At 36.9% G+C, this 21,607-nt stretch overlaps 1 protein-coding gene across 1 annotated transcript in view; it reads right to left on the bottom strand.

Annotated features, from left to right (window-relative positions):
• The window catches only part of LOC119522467 (RNA helicase Mov10l1-like), a 153,397-nt gene that overhangs the window by 44,514 nt on the left and 87,276 nt on the right, over positions 1-21,607 (bottom strand). The window contains exons 2-6 of the mRNA XM_037820920.1: positions 18,599-18,698; positions 17,828-18,003; positions 16,806-16,952; positions 16,027-16,148; positions 14,101-14,200 (exon numbers count right to left, since the gene is read on the bottom strand). Coding sequence (XP_037676848.1) covers positions 14,101-14,200; positions 16,027-16,148; positions 16,806-16,952; positions 17,828-18,003; positions 18,599-18,698 — 645 coding nt within the window. The remainder of the gene's footprint in view (positions 1-14,100; positions 14,201-16,026; positions 16,149-16,805; positions 16,953-17,827; positions 18,004-18,598; positions 18,699-21,607) is intronic.

Here is a 21,607-nt window from a genome sequence, read left to right as displayed (position 1 = left end):
AAAGGCAATATTCCAAAGCTAAATGTCTATGAGTGGGGGATATAAGGGAGAGGTATGTGATTCTTGGTATTGGTGTTGTTGTCTGACCTTATTATTATATTGTATTATATGGTGTGCCAGTTTGGATATATTATGTCCCCCAAGAAAAAGCCATGATCTTTTAATCCAATCTCGTGGGATATTGGGATTAGGTTGTTTCCATGGAGATGTGACTCACCCAACTGTGAGTGACACCTCTGGTTAGGGTGTGACTTCTGATTGAATGTTTCCATGGAGGTGTGGCCCCGCCCATTCAGCGTGAGTCTTAATTAAATCAGTGGAATACTTTAAAAAGAGCCACACAGGCCCAGACATTTGCTGCAGCTGAGAGATACATTTTGAAGACAGCCATTGGAAGCTGACACTGACATCTTGGAGAATGCCATTTTGAAATGCAACCTGACTCGTGGATGCCAGCCACGTGCCTTCCAAGCTAATAGAGATTTTCCGGACACCAATGCCATCCTTCAGTGGAGGTACCCTATTGTTGATGCCTTACCTTGGACACTTTATGGCCTTAAGACAGTAGCTTTGTATCCAAATAAACCTCCTTTATAAAAGCCAATCCATTTCTGGTGTTTTGCAAAACGGCAGCATTACCAAACCAGAACATATGGCATTATAATTTTTTAAATCTCTTTTATTATTCCTTTTTTAAAATTTTTTTGAAGTAAAGAATATATTCAAGTGCTGATTGTGGTGAGGAATGCACAACTGTATGATGATACTGTGAACAATTGATTGTACACTGTGGATGATTGTATGGTATGTGAATATATCTCTATAAAATTGCAGGGAAAAATATAAACAGAAGGATACAAGTGCTGGAGAAAACATGGAGAAAGGGGATGTATCTACTTACTGGTGGTGGGGAAGTAGAATGGCATAGCCTATCTGGAGGACAGTGTGGTGGTTCCACAAGAAGCTAAGTATATGGGTGCCATAAGGTCCTGCAACCTCATTGTGGGGTATATACTTGGAGATCTGAGAGCAGGGACACGAATGGACATTTGCACACTCGTGTTTATAGTAGCAGTATTCATAATCTGCAATGGATAGAGATGGCCTAAGGGTATACTAACTGATGAACAGAATGGTGAACTGTGATGTATGCATACAATAGAATATTGAGCAGCTGCAAGAAGGAATGAAGCTGTGAGACATGCATTAGGTGAATGGATCTTCAGGACAGCATTTTGAGTGAAGTATGCCAGAAACGAAAAGACAAACATTATAATGCCTCATTAATATGGACTAACTATAATTGTGTAATCTCTGAGAATTGAATCTTAGAGCACAGCTTATTGGGGAATGCTTATTGTAATGGTCCCTAGATTGTAAGCTCTTACAGCAGTCGCTTCTATTTTGGAGTTGTAATGGTTATCTCTAAATTCTGAGATGCTGAGCGCTTTGTGTATAACCTGATCTGTCTCTGGAACTTTGGGTATCTGTGTAACACCTGAAACTCAGAGCTACAGCTCAGCAGCTATGAATGTCAGTATTACCTCATACAGCAACTGTTAAAAAAGCTGAAAAAGAGTTCAGGCTTCAATTAGAGATATGAATGAAGCAGATCTGGTTAGGACTAAGGCAAATCAGGCCAAAGGGTAAAGGATGATATTGACTGTGTTTTAAAACTTCAACTTCTGTGTGAGACCAAGGGAAGAGATGTTTATTTGGTGCAGGATCTATATTTTCTGCAGCACACTAAATACTTAAACTTGTACAGTTCATTTATTCAAACACCATAATAACATGGAACTTTGAATAGGAAGTGAGATCTGGTAGGTTTGCTCAGGTTAGCATGAAAACCTAATACATCCCAAAGTGATTTGGGCAGAGAATAAAAATATATTTGCAGGGCCCCCCTGAGGGACTAGGGAAAAATGCAGAAATGTTGGACTTCCCCACCTGGGTTATTACTGATATTCTCACAAATATTGAGGACTAACAATTGAGTAGGATGAGCCCTCAATCTTGGGGCTTACCCTTATGAAGCTTGTTACTGCAAAGGAGAGGCTAAGTCTACTTATAATTGTGCCTAAGAGTCACCCCCAGAGAACCTCTTTGTTGCTCAGATGTGCCCCCCCCCCCCCACCCAAGCCCACACGGAAGATAAACTCACTGCCCTCCTCGCTATGTGGGACAAGACTCCCAGGCATTTAAATTTCCTTGGCAACATGGGACATGACTCCCAGGGATGAGCCTGGACCCAGCATAGTGAGATTGAGAAAATCTTCTTGACCAAAAAGGGGAAGTGAAATGAAACAAAGTTTCAGTGGCTCAGAGACTTCAAATGGAGACGGGAGGTCACTCTGGAGGGCATTCTTATGTGCTATATAGATATCCCTTTTTAGTTTTTAGTGTATTGGAATAGCTAGAAGGAAATACCTGAAACTGTCAAAATGCAACTCAGTAGCCTTGATTCTTGAAGACGATTGCATAACTATGTAGCTTACATGGTGTTACTGTGTGATTGTGAAAACTTTGTGGCTCACACTCCCTTTATCCCGTGTATGGACAGATGAGTAGAAAAATGAGGACAAAAACTAAATGAAAAATAGGGTGGAATGGGGGGGGGATAGAATGTTTTAGGTGTTCTTTTTTACTTTTATTTTTATCTTTTTGGAGTAAGGAAAATGTTCAAAAATTGATTCTGGTGATGAATGCACAGCTATATGATGGTACTGTGAATAACTGTACACTGTGGATGATTGTACAGTATGTGAATATATCAATAAAACTGTATTGCAAAAGAAGGATTGGGTAGATTTCTAAGGAGTAGGGCAAAATTAGAATGTAGAAAACTGTATGACAAAATAGTAAAAAGAGTAGGAGAAGCAAAAGAAACTATATTGTTTTAAGATTCATAAACTATACAGGAATAGATACATTACTTGAAGGCAAACTATGGTAAATTAGATGTATATTATACACCAGAAGATGGCAAACTATCTCTTAAAAAGCCTGATAGTAAATATTTTAGACTGTGGGCTATATGGTCTGTGGTAGGTTGAATAATGGCCCCCAAAGATATCCAGGTCCTAATCCTGAGAAACTCAATGTTTCCTTATATGGCAAAAAGGACTTTGTAGATGTGACTAAGTTAAGGATTTTGGACAGGGAGATGATCCTGGATTATCTGTGTGGGCCCTAAACTTAATCATAAAGTATCCTTATAAAAAGGAGGCAGGGGAAGATTTGACAACAGAGGAGGAAAAGGTATTTTGATGATGAAACAGAAATTGAAGTAATGTGGCTACAAGCCAAGGAATGCTGGCAGCCTTAGAAGTTGGAAAAGATAAGGAACAGATAATCTGTTGTTTAAAGCCACTAAATTTGTGGTAGTTTGTTACAATTGCAACAGGAAACTAATATAGGTCTCTGTCACAACTATTAAACACTGCTATTTTGGTGAAAATGCAACCATAAACAATACAACAATGAATTTATATGGCTGTGTTCCAAAACATGTTTATTTACTTGAACAATCAGCTGGCCACTGTGCTATTTTAATATCAAAGAAAATTTCAGAGCAAAGAGGATAACTAGAATAAAGAAGGTTATTTATCAAGAGAGCATAACAATACTAAATGTTCATTAAACTGATAATAGAGCTCCAACATGCAGGAAGACAAAACTGGTAAGAATGAAGGGAGAAACAGACAAAGCCACAATTTTAGTGGGAGATTTTAAAATGCATCACTCAATAATCGACTGAACAAGTAGACAGCAAGTCAGTGTTGATGTAGAATACTTTAAGAACACTTAACCAACTTGAACAAATTGACATTTACACAACATTCCACCCAACAAGAACAGAATATAATTCTTTCTACTGCATGTGACACATTTATAAGATAGACCATACTCCGAGCGATAAAAAAAATCTTGACACATTAAGAGTATTTAACATATACAAAGTACATTTTTTGACCACAATGGAATTAAAATAAAAGTTATTTAAAAAATCTAAAAGTATAACAATTATTTGAAAACTAATATATTTCAAATTAACCTATGAGTCAAAGTAAAAAACCAATGGAGAAATTAAGAAAGCATTCTGAACTGAATAAAAATAAAAACCCAACATATTATCATAGGGGGTATGCATCTTAAGCAGTGCTCATAGGAGAATTCATAATGCCAAATGCCTACATCAGAAAAGTTCTCAAACCAATAGGTTACATTTACACTTAAAGAAACCAGAATGAAATTAAACTCAAAATAAAAAGAAATAAAATATAAAGACAAGAGAGGTAATCAATAAAATAGAAAGGAAAAAAATAAAGAAAACAAATTAAACTAGAAGCTGGTTCCCTAAGAAAATCAAGGAAACTGAAAACCTCCAACATGGCTAATGAGGAAAAAAGAATAGAATACACAAATTACCAGTATCGGGAATGACTGGGCAACACAGCATTACAGACCTCACAGACAATAAAAAATGAAGGGGCTATTATGAGAAACTTCTTCCCAATACATGTGACAATTTAGATGGAGTGGACAAATGCCTTGAAAGACATAAACTACTGACACTGAGTCAATTAGAAACAGTTAACTTTAATAGGGCTACCTATGAAAATAAAGTGAATGTTTAATTAAAATTGTATTCACAGTCTCATATGGCTTCAGTGGTAACTTCTACCAAACGTTAAAGGAAGAAATACTACCAATTACATACAAACTCTTCAAAAAAATTGAAAAGGAGGGAACCCTTTCCAATTCATTCTACAAAGCCACCCATCACACTGATAGAAAACCAGAGAAAGATAATACAAGAAAAGGACACTACTCAGCCAGTAGGCCTCATGTACACAGACATAGTAATACAAAACAGAATTTTGGGTAATTGATACTAAGTGAATATTAAAAGGATAGCATATGCAGATCAATTGGACTTACTCTGGAAAATACAAGGATGATTCAAATTAAAAAATCAATCAGGACCCTGATCAAGATGATGGAGTGAGAAGCTCCAGGGCTCCATCCCCCACAGAAGCTTTAACAACCAGCAAGAACTGGCAGAAACATCTTTCTCAAAGCTCCAGAAAACAGCTAAATGATTGCAGTCATGAGGCAAGTGCTGAATCAAGAAAAAGGCTACTAAAAACTGGTAGGATCTCGTGGAACCCTTGCTTCCCCATCCCTCCTCCCCTCACTAGCTGGGCTTTAAATCAGTCTGTACACCCAGTGTGAGGGAAGAGAGTAACCCTCGTGCACATACTGGGAGCACAGATGTTTGGGCCAGTCTCTCTAGTGGCAGCCTGAGGGACTGAACCAAGACACTCATTGCTGTCCCAGAACTTGCCCTGCATGAAGAAGGCAACTCACAAATCTCTCCTGGAGAACACTGTAGGAGTATTGTCAAATTGCAGCTGCCTAGGGCAAAGGTTTGATGGTTGTGGGACATACAGTGCAGTGCCTGGGAACATGAGGAAATGATATTTTCTAAGGAAGAGGGGAAACTCAAATGCACGTAAATGGGGGAATTCCTAGGGCCATGTGCACATACCCAGAACAAGATGCATGTGCAAAAAGGATGGGGGATGTTCTGGTCTCCTAATGCTGCCATTATGAAAAATACCAGAAATGGATTGGCTTTTATAAAGGGGGTTTATTTGGTTACAAAGTTACAGTCTTATGGCCATGAAAATGTCCAAACAAAAGCATCAACAGTAGGGTGCCTTCACTGAAGAACACTGACGGCATCTGGAAAACCTCTGTTAGCTGGAAAGGCACATGGCTGGCATCTGCTTGCTCCTAGGTTGCATTTCAAACTGGCATTCTCCAAAATGACTCTCTAAGCTGCAGCTGCTCTCCAAAATGTCACTCTCAGCTGCTCTCTGGTCCTTCTGTTTGTAAGCTCTTTTATAGGACTCCTCTGATTAGATCAAGACCTACACTGAATGGATGGGGCCACACCTCCATGGAAATAATCTACTCAAAAGTATCACCTACAGTTGGGTGGGTCACATCTCCATGTAAACAACCTAACCCAAAGGTTCCAACCTAATCAAGTCTCAATATATCTGCCCCCACAAGATTGCCTTAAAAAACATGGCTTTTTCTGGGGGACATAATATATACAAACTGGCACAGGGGAGGACACTACAATTTTACCCCAAGTGATTCTTTAAACCCATTGTTTGGCTAAGCTCTAAAGCAAGCACTCACTCAAGCCAATCTACAAAGAATGGGAAAGGTGTTTTCTTATTTTTTTTTTGTTAGCTCCTAGCATTCAAGGAAAGCTCTGTCATAACACTAGCTGGATACAAGCTTAAGGAACAGATGACTCAGAGTCTAAATTCCAGTGATAACACACTAAAATAGCAAAATGTCCAGGTTTCAACAGAAGATTACAAAACACACACAGAAACAGAAAGTGATGATCCAGGCAGAGGAGAAGATTAAAGCATCAGAAACCATCAAGGAGTAACAGACCTGGGACATACCAGACAAAGACATTTTAAAAATGGTACTAAACATGCTCAACCAAAGGAAAACATGGCCAAGAACTAAAGGACATTAGGAAAACAGTAGATGAGCAAAGAGAAATATCAATAAAGAGATAGAGATTCTGAAAAGGAGCCCAATAGAGCTGAAGAAAAGAGTAACAGAAATTTTAAAAATCCCAAAGAGTGGTTCAACAGCAGACTGGAGCTGGCAGAAGAAAGAATCAGTGAACCTGAAGATAAGACAATTGAAATCAGTCTGAGTAGCATAAAGAAGAAACAATGAAGAAATGTGAACAGAGCAAAAGGAACCTGTGGGATACCATGAAGCTTACCAATATATGCATTGTGGGAGTTCCAGAACAAGAAGAAAGAGACAAACAGGCAGAAAGTATTCGAAGAAATAATGGCTGAAAACTCAAATTTAACAGAAGACATGAATATACACATCCAGGCTGTTCAATGAATTCCAAACACAATAAACCCAAATAAACCCCCTCCATGACATATTATAATCAAAATGTTGAATAACAAAGATTCCATACACTGGAGTGTCATTCAGTCATAAAAGAGAATGACATACTTATTCATGCTATAACATGGGTGAATATGATTTTAAGTGAAAGAAGTGAGACACAAAAGGCCACATATAACATGATTCCATTTATATGAATTTTCAAGAATAGGAAAATCCATTGAGACAGAAAGTACATTGTTGGTTGTCAGGGCCTTGAAACAAAGGCAGGAAAGGGAGGTGACTGCTAACGAATGATGAAAAATTGCTGGAATTAGATTTTGGTGATGGTAGCACAACTTTGTGAATATACTCAACACCACTGAATGATATACTTGAAAAAGGGTAAATTTTATGGTATTTGAATTATAGATCAAAAAAAATTTAATGGAAACAAAATGGTACAACTACTCTGGAAAACAGTTTGGCAGTCTTTTATAAAAATAAACATGCAACTACCATATGACCCAGAAATCCCACTCTTGGATATTTATATCAGAGAAATGAAACCTTATGTTCACACAAAACCTGTATATGATTTTTCAGAGCAGTTTTATGCAAAACAGCCAAAACTGTAAATACCCCAGATATCTTTTATGGGTAAATTGTTAAACAAATTGTAGCACATGCACACCACGGAGTACCACTCAACAATTAAAAAGAACAAACTACTGATATACGCAACAACTTGAATGTACATCCAGAGAATTATGCTGAGTGAAATAAAGCCAATCCCCAAAGGTTGCATAATGAATGATTCAATTTATACATCATTTTGCCAGTTTGGATGTATTATGTCCCCCAAAATGCCATGTTCTTTAATACAATCTTGTGGGGTCAGATGTATTTAGTGTTGATTAGGTTAGAACCTTTTGATTGTTTCCATGGAGATGTGACTCAATCAACTGTTGGCAAGACTGTTGGCTGGGTAATTTCCATGGAGGTGTTACCCCACCCATTCAGGGTGGGTCTTAATTAAATCACTGGAGCCATATAAAAGAGCTGACAAACAGAAGGAACTTAGTGCTGTAGCTAAGAGAGGCAATTTGAAGAATGCACAGGAGCTGAGGGTGGAGCTGGAACACAACCTGGTATCAGCAGACAGCCACGTGCCTTCCCAGCTAACAGAGGTTTTCTGGATGCCATCGGCCTTCTTTCGGTGAAGGTATACTTGTGTTGAGGTCTTCATTTGGAAATTTTCATGGCCTTCAGACTGCAATTTGTAACCAAATAGATACCCTTTATAAAAGCCAATCCATTTCTGGTGTTTTGCATAATGACAAAATTATAGAATTGGAAAACATACTAGTGGTTGCCTGTAGTTAGGGTCAGGGGTGTGAGGAAAGAGATAGGTGTGGTTATAAAAGGGCAACACAAGGAATCCTTGTGATGATGGAACTTTTCTGGATCCTGATTGTATCAGTGTCAACATCCCGAATAAATATACTATATTTCTGCAAGATGTTAACATTGGGTAAGTGGTAAAAAGTATCCACATTATTTCTTATAACTGCATGTGAATCTATAATTAATTAATTCAAAAGAAAAAGATTATTTTAAAAATCAGTGAATGCAATCATTAAATCAACAAGTTGAAGTAAAAAATAATTATCTCAACAGATGTAGAAAAATTATATGACATAATCCAACATCAATTACTAATAAACACTCACAGCAAACTAGGAATAGAAGTATTAAAATTTTTCCCATATGATTAGGCATAAGGCAAGGATATGTGCTCTCACTGCTCCTATTCACCATGATGGATGTCATAGAGAGTGGTATAAGATGTCATAGAGAGTGATTTAAGACAAAACACAAGAATTAAAATGCATACAGTTTGGAAAAGAGGAAATAAAGCTGACTGACTCTATTTATAGGTGACATAATTGTCTACACAGAAAATCCTAAAAAATGTTATAAAAAGCTACTAGAATTAGGAAGTGAGTTTAGTAATGATGCAGGACATAGAATAAATATACTAAAATATATCTTATTTATATGAGCAATGCACAAGTTGAAAAAATTCAAAAACAATATCATTTAAAATAGCACAAAAAACTCTGAAATATATAGCAAATCTAACAAAACGTGTAAGAACTAAATGCTGAAATCTACAAAATGCTGACAAAAGCAAATCAAAGAAAAATTAATTAGATGTAGATGTATACCATGAGTATGAGTGGAACACGCAGTATTTTTAAGATGTTAATTCTCCCCATTGCAATAAGGCAAAAAAGAAAGAAAGAAAGGAAGAGGATCCAATTGGAAAGTATGCAGGAGAACACTATTTGTTCCTAGTTGACATGTCATTTATCTAGAAAATCCTAAGGAATTTTCAAAACCACTATTACAACTAATAACATGAGTTTTGTAAAGTTGCAGGATACAAGATCATTACACAAAAATGATTGTATTTCTATATACTAGCAAAAAATGATCAGAAACTGAAATAAAATAAAAATACCATTTTTATTGAGGGTAATCTTAATGATATGGAAATGCTTAGGAATGACCATGTTTCGTTAATTTTCTTGGGGCATGGCAGGAGCATATTGGAAGCAATGTAGTTATTTTAGGATATTTGTTTTCCTTATTCCTTTGTTTTGTTTTGTTTGAAATGCTTTTTTAATTTTTTGATAAAGTTTTTTAAAAAAATAAAATATCATTTACAATGGCATCAAAAATATGAAATGCAGAGGAATAAATTTGACAAAAGATGTATAAAACCCATATATTGAAAACTACAAGGCATTTTTAAATAAATTAAAGAAAAGCAAAATAAATGGCAGGTACACTGTGTCCATGGATCAGAAGACTCAATACTGTTAATATACCAATTCTTCCCAAACTGAATTATAGATTCAATGCAGTTCTAATCAAAATCCTGGGAGGTTTTGTTTTTTTTTTTTTTTTTTTTGTAGAAATAGACAAGTGGATTCAAATATTCATATGGAAATGCAAAAGACCTAGTATATCCAACACTAATCTGAAGAAGAGGAACAAAGTTGGAGAACTAACACCACCTGCTTTCAAGATGTTATTATAAAGCTATGGTAATCAAAAATAGTGTTGTATTTACATAAAAATAGACAAATAGATCAACGTGACAGAATAACCTCCAGAAACAAACCCACATGTAGATGGTTAACTGATTTTTGACAAAGATGCATTGGAGATTCTATTGAGAATAATAGTCTTTCCAACAAATAGTGCTGGGAAAAATTGGAACCTGTGTGCAAACAAACTTTAATCCATAATCCTCACCACATAGAAAATTAATTCAAAATGGATCACAGATCTAAGCATAAAACTGGAAACTATAAAACTTCTAGAAGAAAACATAGGAGCGATTCTTTGTGACTTTGGGATAGGCAATGGCTTTGTAAATATGACACCAAAAGCACTGTCCATAAAAGAAAGAAATAGATAAATTGGTCTTCATCAAAATTAGGAACTTCTGCTCTTCAGAGGAGAATTAAAGACAGGTCACATATTGGGAGAAAATATTTGAAAATCACATATCTGACAGAGGACTTTGATCCAGAATATAAAAATATCACCCAAGACAAGTTAAGAAAAATAACTCAATTAAAAATAGGCAAGATTTGGACAGTCACGGCATGAAAAAAGATAAATGGATGGCAAATTAGCACATGAAAAGACATGCAACATATTTTGTCTTCAGGAAAATGCAAATTACAACCATTATGAGATATTAGTACACACATATCAGAATGTAAAAATTAAAAAGTCTGACCATATCAAGTATTGCGGAAGAATGCGGAGCAATTGGGACTCTCATATACTGCTGGTAGGAATGTACAAACACTGTAAAACTACTTGGCAGTTTCTTAAAAAGTTAAACTGTACACCTACTGTGGGAGACAGAATCATGTCCTCAGCAAAGACATATTCAAGTCCTAACCCCCACCCTGGTGGATGTGAATGTGTTTGTACATAGGATCTGATCTTCAAGTCCTAACTCCCAGTCCTGTGAGTGTAGACTCATTTGTAAAGAGGATCTTGAAGATCCTATGTAGATAAGGACAAACTGAATCAGTATGGGCCTTAATCAGGGATGATTGGAGTCCTTTCAAGCAAAGGAAATTTGGACACAGAGTACAAGCCACAGTAGGAGACAGAAAGACAGATCACCATGTGCCAGAGGCACAGATTGACTGCCTGTAAGCCACCACCAAAAAGAACACTACAACCTTCAGAGAAGGCATGGCCTACCAATACTTTGATTTTGAACTTCTTGCCCCCAAACTGAGCAATACATTCCTATTGTTTAAGCTAACCAGTTTGTGGTATTTTGTAATAGCAGCCTTGGCAAACTAACACTCCTACCATGTGACCTGGGCATTCATCTCCTAAGAAAAAAGAAGGTCCATGCCCATGCAAATACCGGTGTTTGAATACTAACAACAGGTTTATTTGTAACAACACAAATGTCCATCATCAAATGAATGAAAAAACCAAACTGTAGTATATATATAAAATGAAATATTCATCAAAAGAAGAAAAATAAATTACTGAAACACACAATACAATGGATGAGTCTCAAAATAATTATGCTGAGTAAAAGTAACAAGACAGAAAAGGAGTACATATTTTATGATTCCATTTACATAAAACTCTAGATAAAGCAAAATATTTTATAGTTGTGGAGGCACAGAAGGTTCCCTGGCTTGGCAAGTTACTCAGGGAGGCCGCTTCCTAAGCATTGGATGCCTGAAGGCAGGCACCAGGCTGGGAGAAGGCCAAAGCATTGTGGGCCTGAAGGCAGGCGCTGAGGCGTTGTGCACCCGGGGGCAGGCAGTTAAGTTAGAGAATGATGCCGGGCTCCTTCTGTGCCCCTGCTTTCCCACCTGGTTCAGAAGAGATCGTTCCTGAGATTACTATTGTCCTCAAGCTTGCACCCGAAGACTGTAAACATGCTAGTCTTGTGATTTTAGAACAAACGCAGTTGCCTGGGGAAACGGGAAAAACAATTACGTAGCCCAAAGAATGCTTATGCTATATAATCCTGTGCTAAAAAGCCAATAAAGAATTTCTTGCAGGAACAGAGGGACGGAGTTGGCTCCCTTCTTTCACATATAGTGACAGAAAGTACATCAGTGATTAGCTGGGCAAGAGTTGGGAAGGCAAGCAGAAGTAGGAAGAATGAACTGATTACAAAGGGGCATGAGGAATCTTTTGGGGGTGATGGATATCTCCATCATCTTGATTTTGGTGATGGTTTTCCTGGCACACACATACATCAAAACTTACCTATTTCTATACTGTAAGTATGTGCAATTTATAGTATGTCAATTATACCTCAGCAAAGCAGTTTACAAAAGAAACAATGAGGTATCAGAAAACCTCTAGGTGAATGACTAAAATTAAAAACAAACAACACGAAAACAATACCTAGTGCTGGCATAAATGCAGAACAACTGGAACAGTGATAAATCACTGGTAGGAAAGCAAAATGGTACAGCCACTTTGGAATAGAGTTTGGCTGGATATTAGTTTCCTGTGGCTGCTGTAACAAACTACGACAAACTTGGTGGCTTAAAACAACAGAAGTTTATTCTCTTAGAGTTCTGGAATCCATAAGTCCGAAAGTAGTATCACTGGGCCAAAATCAAGGTGTTGGCAGGGCTGCACTCCCTCCAGAGACTCTAGGGAAGAATCTGTTCCTTGCTTTTTCTAGATTCTCATGGCTGCTGTCATTCCTTGGCTATGGCTGGATCATTCCAACCTCTGCCTCTATGGTTACATTGCCTTCTCTTCTGATTTCTGTCTAAAATCAACTTGTGCCTCCCTCTTTATAAGGATACATGGAATTTCATGTAGGGTTGTTTTAGTTTGCTAGGCTGCTGAAAGCAGATATATCATGAACTGGGCTGGCTTTTAACAATGGGAATTTATTAGCTTACAAGCTTATAGTTTTGAAGCCATGAAAATGTTCAAATCAAGGCATCATCAAGATGATACCATCTTCCTGAAGACCAGCTGCCAGTGATCTTGGCAAATGGCACATAGCAAGGCACATGGTGGCATCTGCTGGTCTCTCCCTTCTCTTCCGGGTTTCAATGCTTTCAGTTTCTTGCTTCTGTGGCTTTCTCTATTTGTCTGAATTTCATTCTCTTATAAAGGACTCCAGTAAGAGAATTAAGACCTATCCTGGACCACACCTTAACTGAAGTAACCTCATGAAAACCTACTTACAATAGGTTTCCCTTCATAGGAATGGATGGCTTTAAGAACATGATTTTCCAAACCACCACAAGAGTCCAGCAGACAAGCCAGGAAACTCTCCCATTTCAAGATCCTTAATTTAATCACATCTGCAAAGACCCTTTTGTGCCATACTTCACAGGTTCCAGGGATTAGGAAGTTGATATCTTTTGGTGAGTAATCTTTCAGCCTACCATAGGCAGTTTTGCAAACTGTTGAAAACGTACTTACCATACAATCCAGCAATCGCAGTCCCAAGTTTTATCCAAGTGAAATGAAAGCATGTTTTTTTTAAAAAAAACAAAACTGTATGTGACTATTTATAGTGACTTTGTTTGTGGTTGCTAAAAACTGAAAACAAAGAAAATGGCCTTCATGTGGTGAATATATTAAACAAACTGCTGTATACCCAAACAATGGAATATTACACAGCAAGAAAAAAAGGAATGAACTACTGTTACACACAATAACATGGATGAAATTCAGAGGCATTATGCTAAGTGAAAGAAGTCAAACTCAAAATTGTTTAAATGTATGCTCCTCTTTATATGACTTCTGATATACAAGAAATCAGTGGCTATCAGGGACTTGGGATAGGAAAAAGAGTTGAGTACAAACAAGCAGCAAAGGGAACTTTGAGGTGTGATCGAACAGTTCTACATAATGATTGTGGTGGTGATTATATGCCTGTATGCATTTATTAAATACATTCTGCAAAATTCAGACATCTACACAAAAAAGTGAGGTGAATTTTGCTATAGCTAAATAATACCTTAATTTAAAAGGTGGAAAATAAAAATAAATTATAATAATAAAAACAAAAACAAACACTCAAAGAATGAAATCACAAATAAGCCTTACCTGGCCTCTGGTACTTGAAATTAACCCTAGTGGAATAAGGCATTCTGGCTCACATGCTTGCCCTGCTTCATCCACAAATAAGTGTGTAAAATGTCCACTTCTAAAATCAAATATTTTACATTTTAACTTTTGGAGAAGCATTAAGTTGTCAAAATATCTTAGGCCATCAATGTCTTTTTACACATCAGTTGCCCATTTTGAACTTTGCCCAAAGAAGTAGTGATCACCAGTGTAGGATTATAACAGAGATAGCAGAATATACTGGTTAGCAACACGAACTTTGTTGTGGCCTTGTTAAATAACAATAACCACCTCAACTGAGTTGTTATGAGGATTAAATGACTCATATTATTTAATAGCTCAGAACAGTACTTGGTAAATTATTAGTGACATATAAGTGTTCATTAAAGAGATACTCAAAAGGGAAAAGGGGCAAGAATAAATAAATTATTGAATGCCTACTATATGCAAGTCACAATGCTATAAAGTTATTATAAATCTTGTTTATTACCTCTGTATATGATTCCTGAGGATTAAGTAAGCAGGTGGTAGAGTCAAAATGGGTTTGAATCCTGGCTTCCCCCACTTACTAGCTATATTTCCCTTGACAGAATACTTAACTCCTTTATACTTCAGTTTGCTCATCTGTAATATGGGTGTGAAAATATTATCTCCTCCTTTATACTGTATGGGTGAGAGTGAAATGAGTTAATAAACATGATGCACTTATAACGGGGCCTGACACATAGCAAGAGTTCAAAAATGATACCCATTCTGTTGTTTTTGTTTTACTTTGATTATGCCTTCAGTCATGCTATATGGTATTACCCTCAACTTCACTAACAAGTGACAAGAGCTAGACTGAACGCCAGGTCTATCTGACTATAGACTCCCTATACTGGAAAAAGCCTCAGTTTTCTCAACTACAAAAAGAAATACAACTATTGTGACAAGTTTCTCAGGGGTTTCAGAGCACCTTAGAGTCCCTGCACATGTAGTGCTCAAGAAACAGAAGTTGTTATTTCCCAACTCATTTTAAATTGCACTGGGCATTGTTTCATATATCAAAAAGCATGCACAGATCTATGACTCTCAAGCCACTGATTCCATACAGGGTCCTTTCAGATCACTCCCTATGATGAATACGTCACCCATTTCCATTTCCCAATACTGTCAGGATGTCTGTCCTTTGGGAAGCCTCCATAGGTCCTCCACAATATAATTTACAATGTGCTTCCCTGTATGTGCCTATATCCTCCACAGCACCAGAGGGTTAGGGTCCCACAGCCCACCACAACACTATGCACAAATGCCACAAAATGGGTTACTTATCTTTGCAAAGCCTGATCTTAGGCTACCCTGCTCATTTACTAACCCAGCTTTCTTTACAGGGTCCTCTCCCAGTAAACTAGAGATGAAATCCACCTTTACTACCGGGCCTTATATGAAAATGTTTTTCTCTCCAAACTCACCTCATGCCATTCTTTCCCTTACTTACTCTGCTTCATTCACAATGACCTCTTTTGTGTTCTTTAACATGCCAAGATCTTTCTGACCTCAGGATCCTTGCATATGCTATTCCATCTACCCAGGAAGCTCTTGTCTCTGTCTTTCCTGGTGTTGGGTCCATGCCCTCTTTCAGGTCTCAGCTCAAATGTTATTTCCTTAGAGACAACATCCCTGACCACATTATATAAGGATCTGCTTATGTCACTCCAGTTCCTTTTTCTCACATGACCCTGGGCGTGTTAGAGCAATTACACACTGTAATTACCTTGCTTCTTAACTTACCTGCTTATTGTCAACCTCCCCACAAATGTAAGCTTTTAGAGGGCAGAGACCCTTAACTGAATGGTCTATCACTGGCTCCCAGTGCCCCATACAATGCCTAGCACATATTAGGAGATATACAAACATTTTAAATACCTTATTCCTAATTGGTAAAAAAGCCCTGCAGTGCTGCATGTTGCAACTATTATCTTGAAGTGTGAGGCTTTCTGAAGATCTTCTCCATCTTGGCAATATGGCTTAATTATATCATTGATTGTCTGGGGAGAAAAGCCCGTTGATTTTTCAAATTATTAAGCATGTACTTTAATTTGACAGAATCAAACAGCTGAAAGAAATTCTAAAAGAAAATTTTGACCATTTGCCATTGCTGGAATTTTTTCCCTAGTAAAAATATTTTATATCATAAATCAGCTCATTTCACGTTTTGAGGACTCTAGAGCAATAGATACGATATACGATCCTGCAGAGCCCTCCCCAACATTATCTTTTTAATTCAGTTTATAGATTCCCTAACTGTTTTTAAAACTACTTTATTTTATAAGGAACTTACTTTCCCAAAGGGATATTTATCAGGCAAACAATAAAACAGAACTAAAAAAAGACAATATTTGGGAATTTAATGAAAGAGGCACATTTAGAATTCCATAAAATTAATAATGACCATTAAAGGATTGATAACACGTATTTCTACTTTACAGGGAAATTATATTTACAGCATGAAAATATAATTAAACATTCACAAATAAACATCATATTTAATAATAAGTTATGGACAAGAGCAAATTCTTGGCTATCGATTTTCTTTGGATGACTCCCAAACCCCTTGCCCTCTCCTCTACTTAACAAATTTCTTATCTCCTCATATCTCATGAAAGCACCCTTATTTAGTATTTGCTGAGCACCCTGCTACTCACTTTCTTACATCTGCAGGTGGCATTCACTCGGACCATGGTCCCAGGTGTCAGCACCTTGGTCTCATGCAGCCGTAAACATATGAGGTCCGTTGCACTGTTGGATGGTGCACAGATTAAAATCCGACTCTTGGGCAAAGCAGTATGCACCTTTGTCAAAGACATAAAAAAAGACAATCACACATACTATAGAAACACATAACAAAAGGTCTAATATAAAATTTGCATCATATTCATTTAATTGGGCTCAGTCCAATCTAGAGGACAGGGGATGGTTACAGCAAAGATAACTGGATTTTATTGTTTGATTTACCGCTTCTTTTCCAAAGTGCTTTAATATAAATCACTTAACCTCTCAGACTTAGGGAAAATGCAAAATGGAAATGATTAATCTGCCTTATCAGAAAGCTAAACAGTTAAGAGAATTGTGGGAAAGCTCTTTGAGCTCTTCAGAAATGATAAACTATTCTTCAAACACAGAAACTGTTTCATATTTACTTTTGTGCAACCAACTCACAGTATTTTACCAGTCTAATAGTAGGTTTGCTGATCTGACCAAAATACAAAATATACACTATCCTTATACATTCAATTTTAAATATAAATGGAAACATCAGAACATCAGAGACTTCTACAAAATAGCGGCTTTCATTCTGGTAAAGAGAACATCTTTTCTGTGGCAAATATCATGACAAAGAGACTTCTTTCTAAGCTCCGAGAAATAAGCTTATTAAATTCTACTTATTCCTACGAAAGAAACAAAACTGAATAGTTTGAAATAATTGAAATTTCTCAAGCTCCTTACAACTTTGTGATTCAATAGTGGAAACGAACAATTCTTGATGAATTAAACATAATAAATGAATAACATACAGAATTTCAGTTTATTATTAACTATTTTACAATAGTTAAGATAGTCCCATGCCACATAATGCTACACTTTTAGAATGTCATTCAGAACTACGCATTTAGAACATCAGAAATGTGTTATTTCTGATGTCTCACAGCATGCTGTCTATCATTACCTGTAAAATAGCTTCTATTAATGTAACTGTCTTTCCAGTTCCAGGAGGGCCAAAAAGGATGTAAGGCATTGGTCGGCATTCTCCATTCCGTATCCTTCTAACCGCTGATCTCTGATTTTCATTCAGCAAAGGATTGAAAAATTCCATATCTCTTGCTTTAGAGGTCTGACTTCTTACTACATTCAATGTGGAAAAACAATGTTTCAGTTACAAATCAAAAGCTTTTGAGTATTAGTAGAACCTATTATTATTTAGGTAAGTTGTTAATAGTGTAGCTTGCCTTGAAGACTAAAATAAAATCAAAGTCAGGGAGCAAAACTCTCTAGTTTACTATTTATAAAACAATATAATCAGACTAACTCCCTTTAAGAAGGTATCTGCATCATCATTAAGCATAGACAGAACAATTAATTTAGTTTTCAGAAAGGAGAAAAGCTAATATGTACAATCTATATACTTCTGCCTATATATCCAATAGTGCCTAAATTATTAGAGTAATAGTTTAAAAATATCTATGAGAGCTTAAAAGATCACATGGCAAGAACAATACATATTTGGAAACATTTTTTAAAATCTATTTACTCTTTACCAGCGTTCAGTAAAGATAGGTAAATGGTTCTGAGTCTGGATAATACAATTTTCATAATTAAAAAAAAGTCCCTATCTTAAGAGCATTTCTCCTGGCACCTAGTTTCCAGGCAAGGATCATCTTTGTTGCTCTACTGTAAATCCTAATTCTCCACCCACTCACAAATACATTCCCCAGATTACTTGTCTCTGCAGCAAAGGTCACCATGCCTGGCATGTCCAAGGTGCTGTCACTCTCCTCCTTTGACACATGGTTAGTTTGGGCCTCCACTATTTCTCCAGTCTGTTAAAAAAAGTTATGGAGAAAAATTTTGAAGGGAAAAAATACTGAGAAAAACAATCTTTGTGTTCATACTGGCTTAGATTGCAATGTTCTACTCATGGTATTAACATCTCTTTGGATAGCTCTACAGGCTATCGCCTATAATGCATAATGCTAATATACAATAAAATTTGGCAGAACATTGTAAAAAGTTTGTTTCTTTTATGGATCCCCTTTTTAAAAATAAATACAAATACACTAAATATTATGATTAAGAAATATTGGAACCTAAACAAAGTATTAAATTTTATTTGATTAAGATATATATTGACTCAGTAAATCCTTCCTGTTTTCATTCACAATGCTTATCTATTTTGGAGTATGGGATAAAGGAATGTCACTCTTTCTCTGGTGATCTTAGTGTACCAAATTAAAATTAAAAATTAAAAAGGTCTTTTACATTTGTTTAATTAGTTTCTTATGAGGTGCAACTTTTATTTCATGTTCTTTCAGTCTATTTTATTTTATGAAGGGCAGGGAAAAGCAAAGCTGATTGAGAAACAGGGCAGGTTATAAAGTTCCAGGCCCTAGAAAGACATGGTGGCAGGCAGGAAGAGATGGTTCCAGGTTTGGAATACCAGCTGAAGGGAAGCAAGGCAACTAAAAATGTCATGTGTAGGAATGAGAGATCAAGGGGGAAGACGTATCATGTGATAGATTTTGGGAAATTATCCTCAAGAAGTTCCCCCAACATACAGATGGAAAATACAAATGGAAATACTCTGTATTCTGATTGTGGTGGTGGTAAATAAATGAGCTAAAGATGGCCTCTGTGTAGTGACCCTGTGCATTATTTACTTCTTCAGAGCAGCCTGGGTCTTTTAGTTAGCCCAAAAGCCTGCCAGTGCCAAACTCAAATTCTTATACATATATTTGTTTTAAAAATAGCCCAAGCAAGCAATTTTTAGCCATTTGGAGCTGACGTGCTTTGCATTTCCTGCGAAACTGCACCCAACATCTGCTAACCATAGATAAAATAAAACTCTGCCCCAAGCCACTTTGGCTGTTTGGAGTTCTCTGGCCCAGAGACTCCCCAGTGTGCTGACTTTGAGACATCATCCAGACATGTAAGTCCTTCCCATTTCCTTTCTCTTCTCCCTCCCCACCATGAGTTTTCCCTTGCCCTGCTTCCCCTCTAGGTGATCTCCTGCCTCAGCCTCTGGAAGGTCTCCAGTTGAGAGGCATTTCCCCTCTTTGCAACCAGTGAGAACATCACCCCCAATAAATAGCTTTCATGTTATTGCCATCTAGTGGCCAGAACTTTTTATTGATCAGCTCTGAAATCTGAATTTGAACTCACTACAGGTAGTAATACACTAATATGTACTTGTTTTAAAATTCATAGAAGTGTACACCACAAGAAAAGAGCCAATTTTACTATGATAATTTAAAAATAAAATTTTAAAAAATTGGGGGAGTTTATAACATAGGTAAAAAATAAGGCAACTTAAAGGTAGGAGGATAAAAAAAATGGACTTAAATGGTTGTGATGTCTGCTTAGATACAGAAAAAGCATGTGAAAAAATTCAATAACCATTCAAAATAAAACATTCTCAGCAAAGTAGGAAAAGAAGGGAACTTCCATAATGTGATAACCAGTATCTCCAAAAACCATACCACTGGCAACATACTTTACTGCAAAATATTACATGCTTTCCACACAATTCAAGAATACAAGGATGTCCCTGATCATAATTTCTACTTCTCCGTTGAATTGAGGGTCCTAGCTAATAAAATAAGGCAAGGAAAATAAATAAAAGGCATAAAGACAGGAAACAAAGAAGTTAAACTGTAATCCCCAGATAATATGACTGTGTTCATAGAAAATCTGATGGGAACTACAAACTATGAGAATTAATAAGGGGGTTGCCAAGACTATGGCAGCCTTGCATACCTGATACTATGCAGACACAAATTAACATCGCAGGCCTGAGACTGCTATCCTTAAACAAGCCTGCTTGCGAATTTGGCCCTTGGCTAGGACTCGGATCTTAGATTTCAGGAGGGTTCCCACCGTTCTCTAAATGATAAGAGTGGCTCACAGTGCCTACTCTTTTTGTGTAAACAATATGAATTATGCTGCATATCCGTTTTCTTTCTGGGAGTCTAGAGTTTCGGTACATGCCAGACAGAGGGTGCCTATGAGACTATCCTCCAATAAAAATCTCAGACACAGAGTCTCTAATGAGCTTTCCTGGTATAAAACACTTCACGTGTTGTTACAACACACTTTGCTGATGGAATTAAGACGTCCTGTGTGAATCCACATCCTGGGCTACAACTCGGAAAATTGTGCCTGGTTTCCTCTGGACTTCACCTTATGATCCTTTTCCCTGTGCTGATTTTGCTTTGTATCCTTTTACTGCAATAAATCTTAGCCTTGAGTATGACTATATGCTGAGTTCTGAGAGTCCTACTTGTGAATCACCAAACCTGGGCTGGTACTGGGAATCTCCAAAACAGACACTCCCAAATTCTCCTCCAAAAAAAAAAAAAAAACAGAAACAAGAAAACAAAAAACAAATAAAATTACTCAAAACCAATACCTCCAGCATAATTAGAAGAAAGAAAGAGCATCCAAACTTCAAACAACAGGTAAGTATAAAAATAAGAACAAAATCCCACTGAGTTATCTATCATACTCCCTGGCACAAGCCTTTGGGGTGTGCAAGGACAGTTTGGGAGAAACTGAAGAAGAGAGAAAAAGGAAGATAGTGGAGAATAAATATTGAAATAAAACACTGCCAAAAAGAGAAAGTCCACTTTGTGTGTTAAAATACTGAAAAACTGTACTGGTAGATCAGAACACCGACTACAAAGAGCTGCACATGGTATGGCAGAAGGCAATCATGGAAATATAATGCTCTGGT

This window comes from Choloepus didactylus, chromosome X (assembly GCF_015220235.1).
Source record: "Choloepus didactylus isolate mChoDid1 chromosome X, mChoDid1.pri, whole genome shotgun sequence".
NCBI classification, from domain to species: Eukaryota; Metazoa; Chordata; class Mammalia; order Pilosa; family Megalonychidae; genus Choloepus; species Choloepus didactylus.
This window is presented reverse-complemented; position numbering and strand designations above follow the sequence as displayed.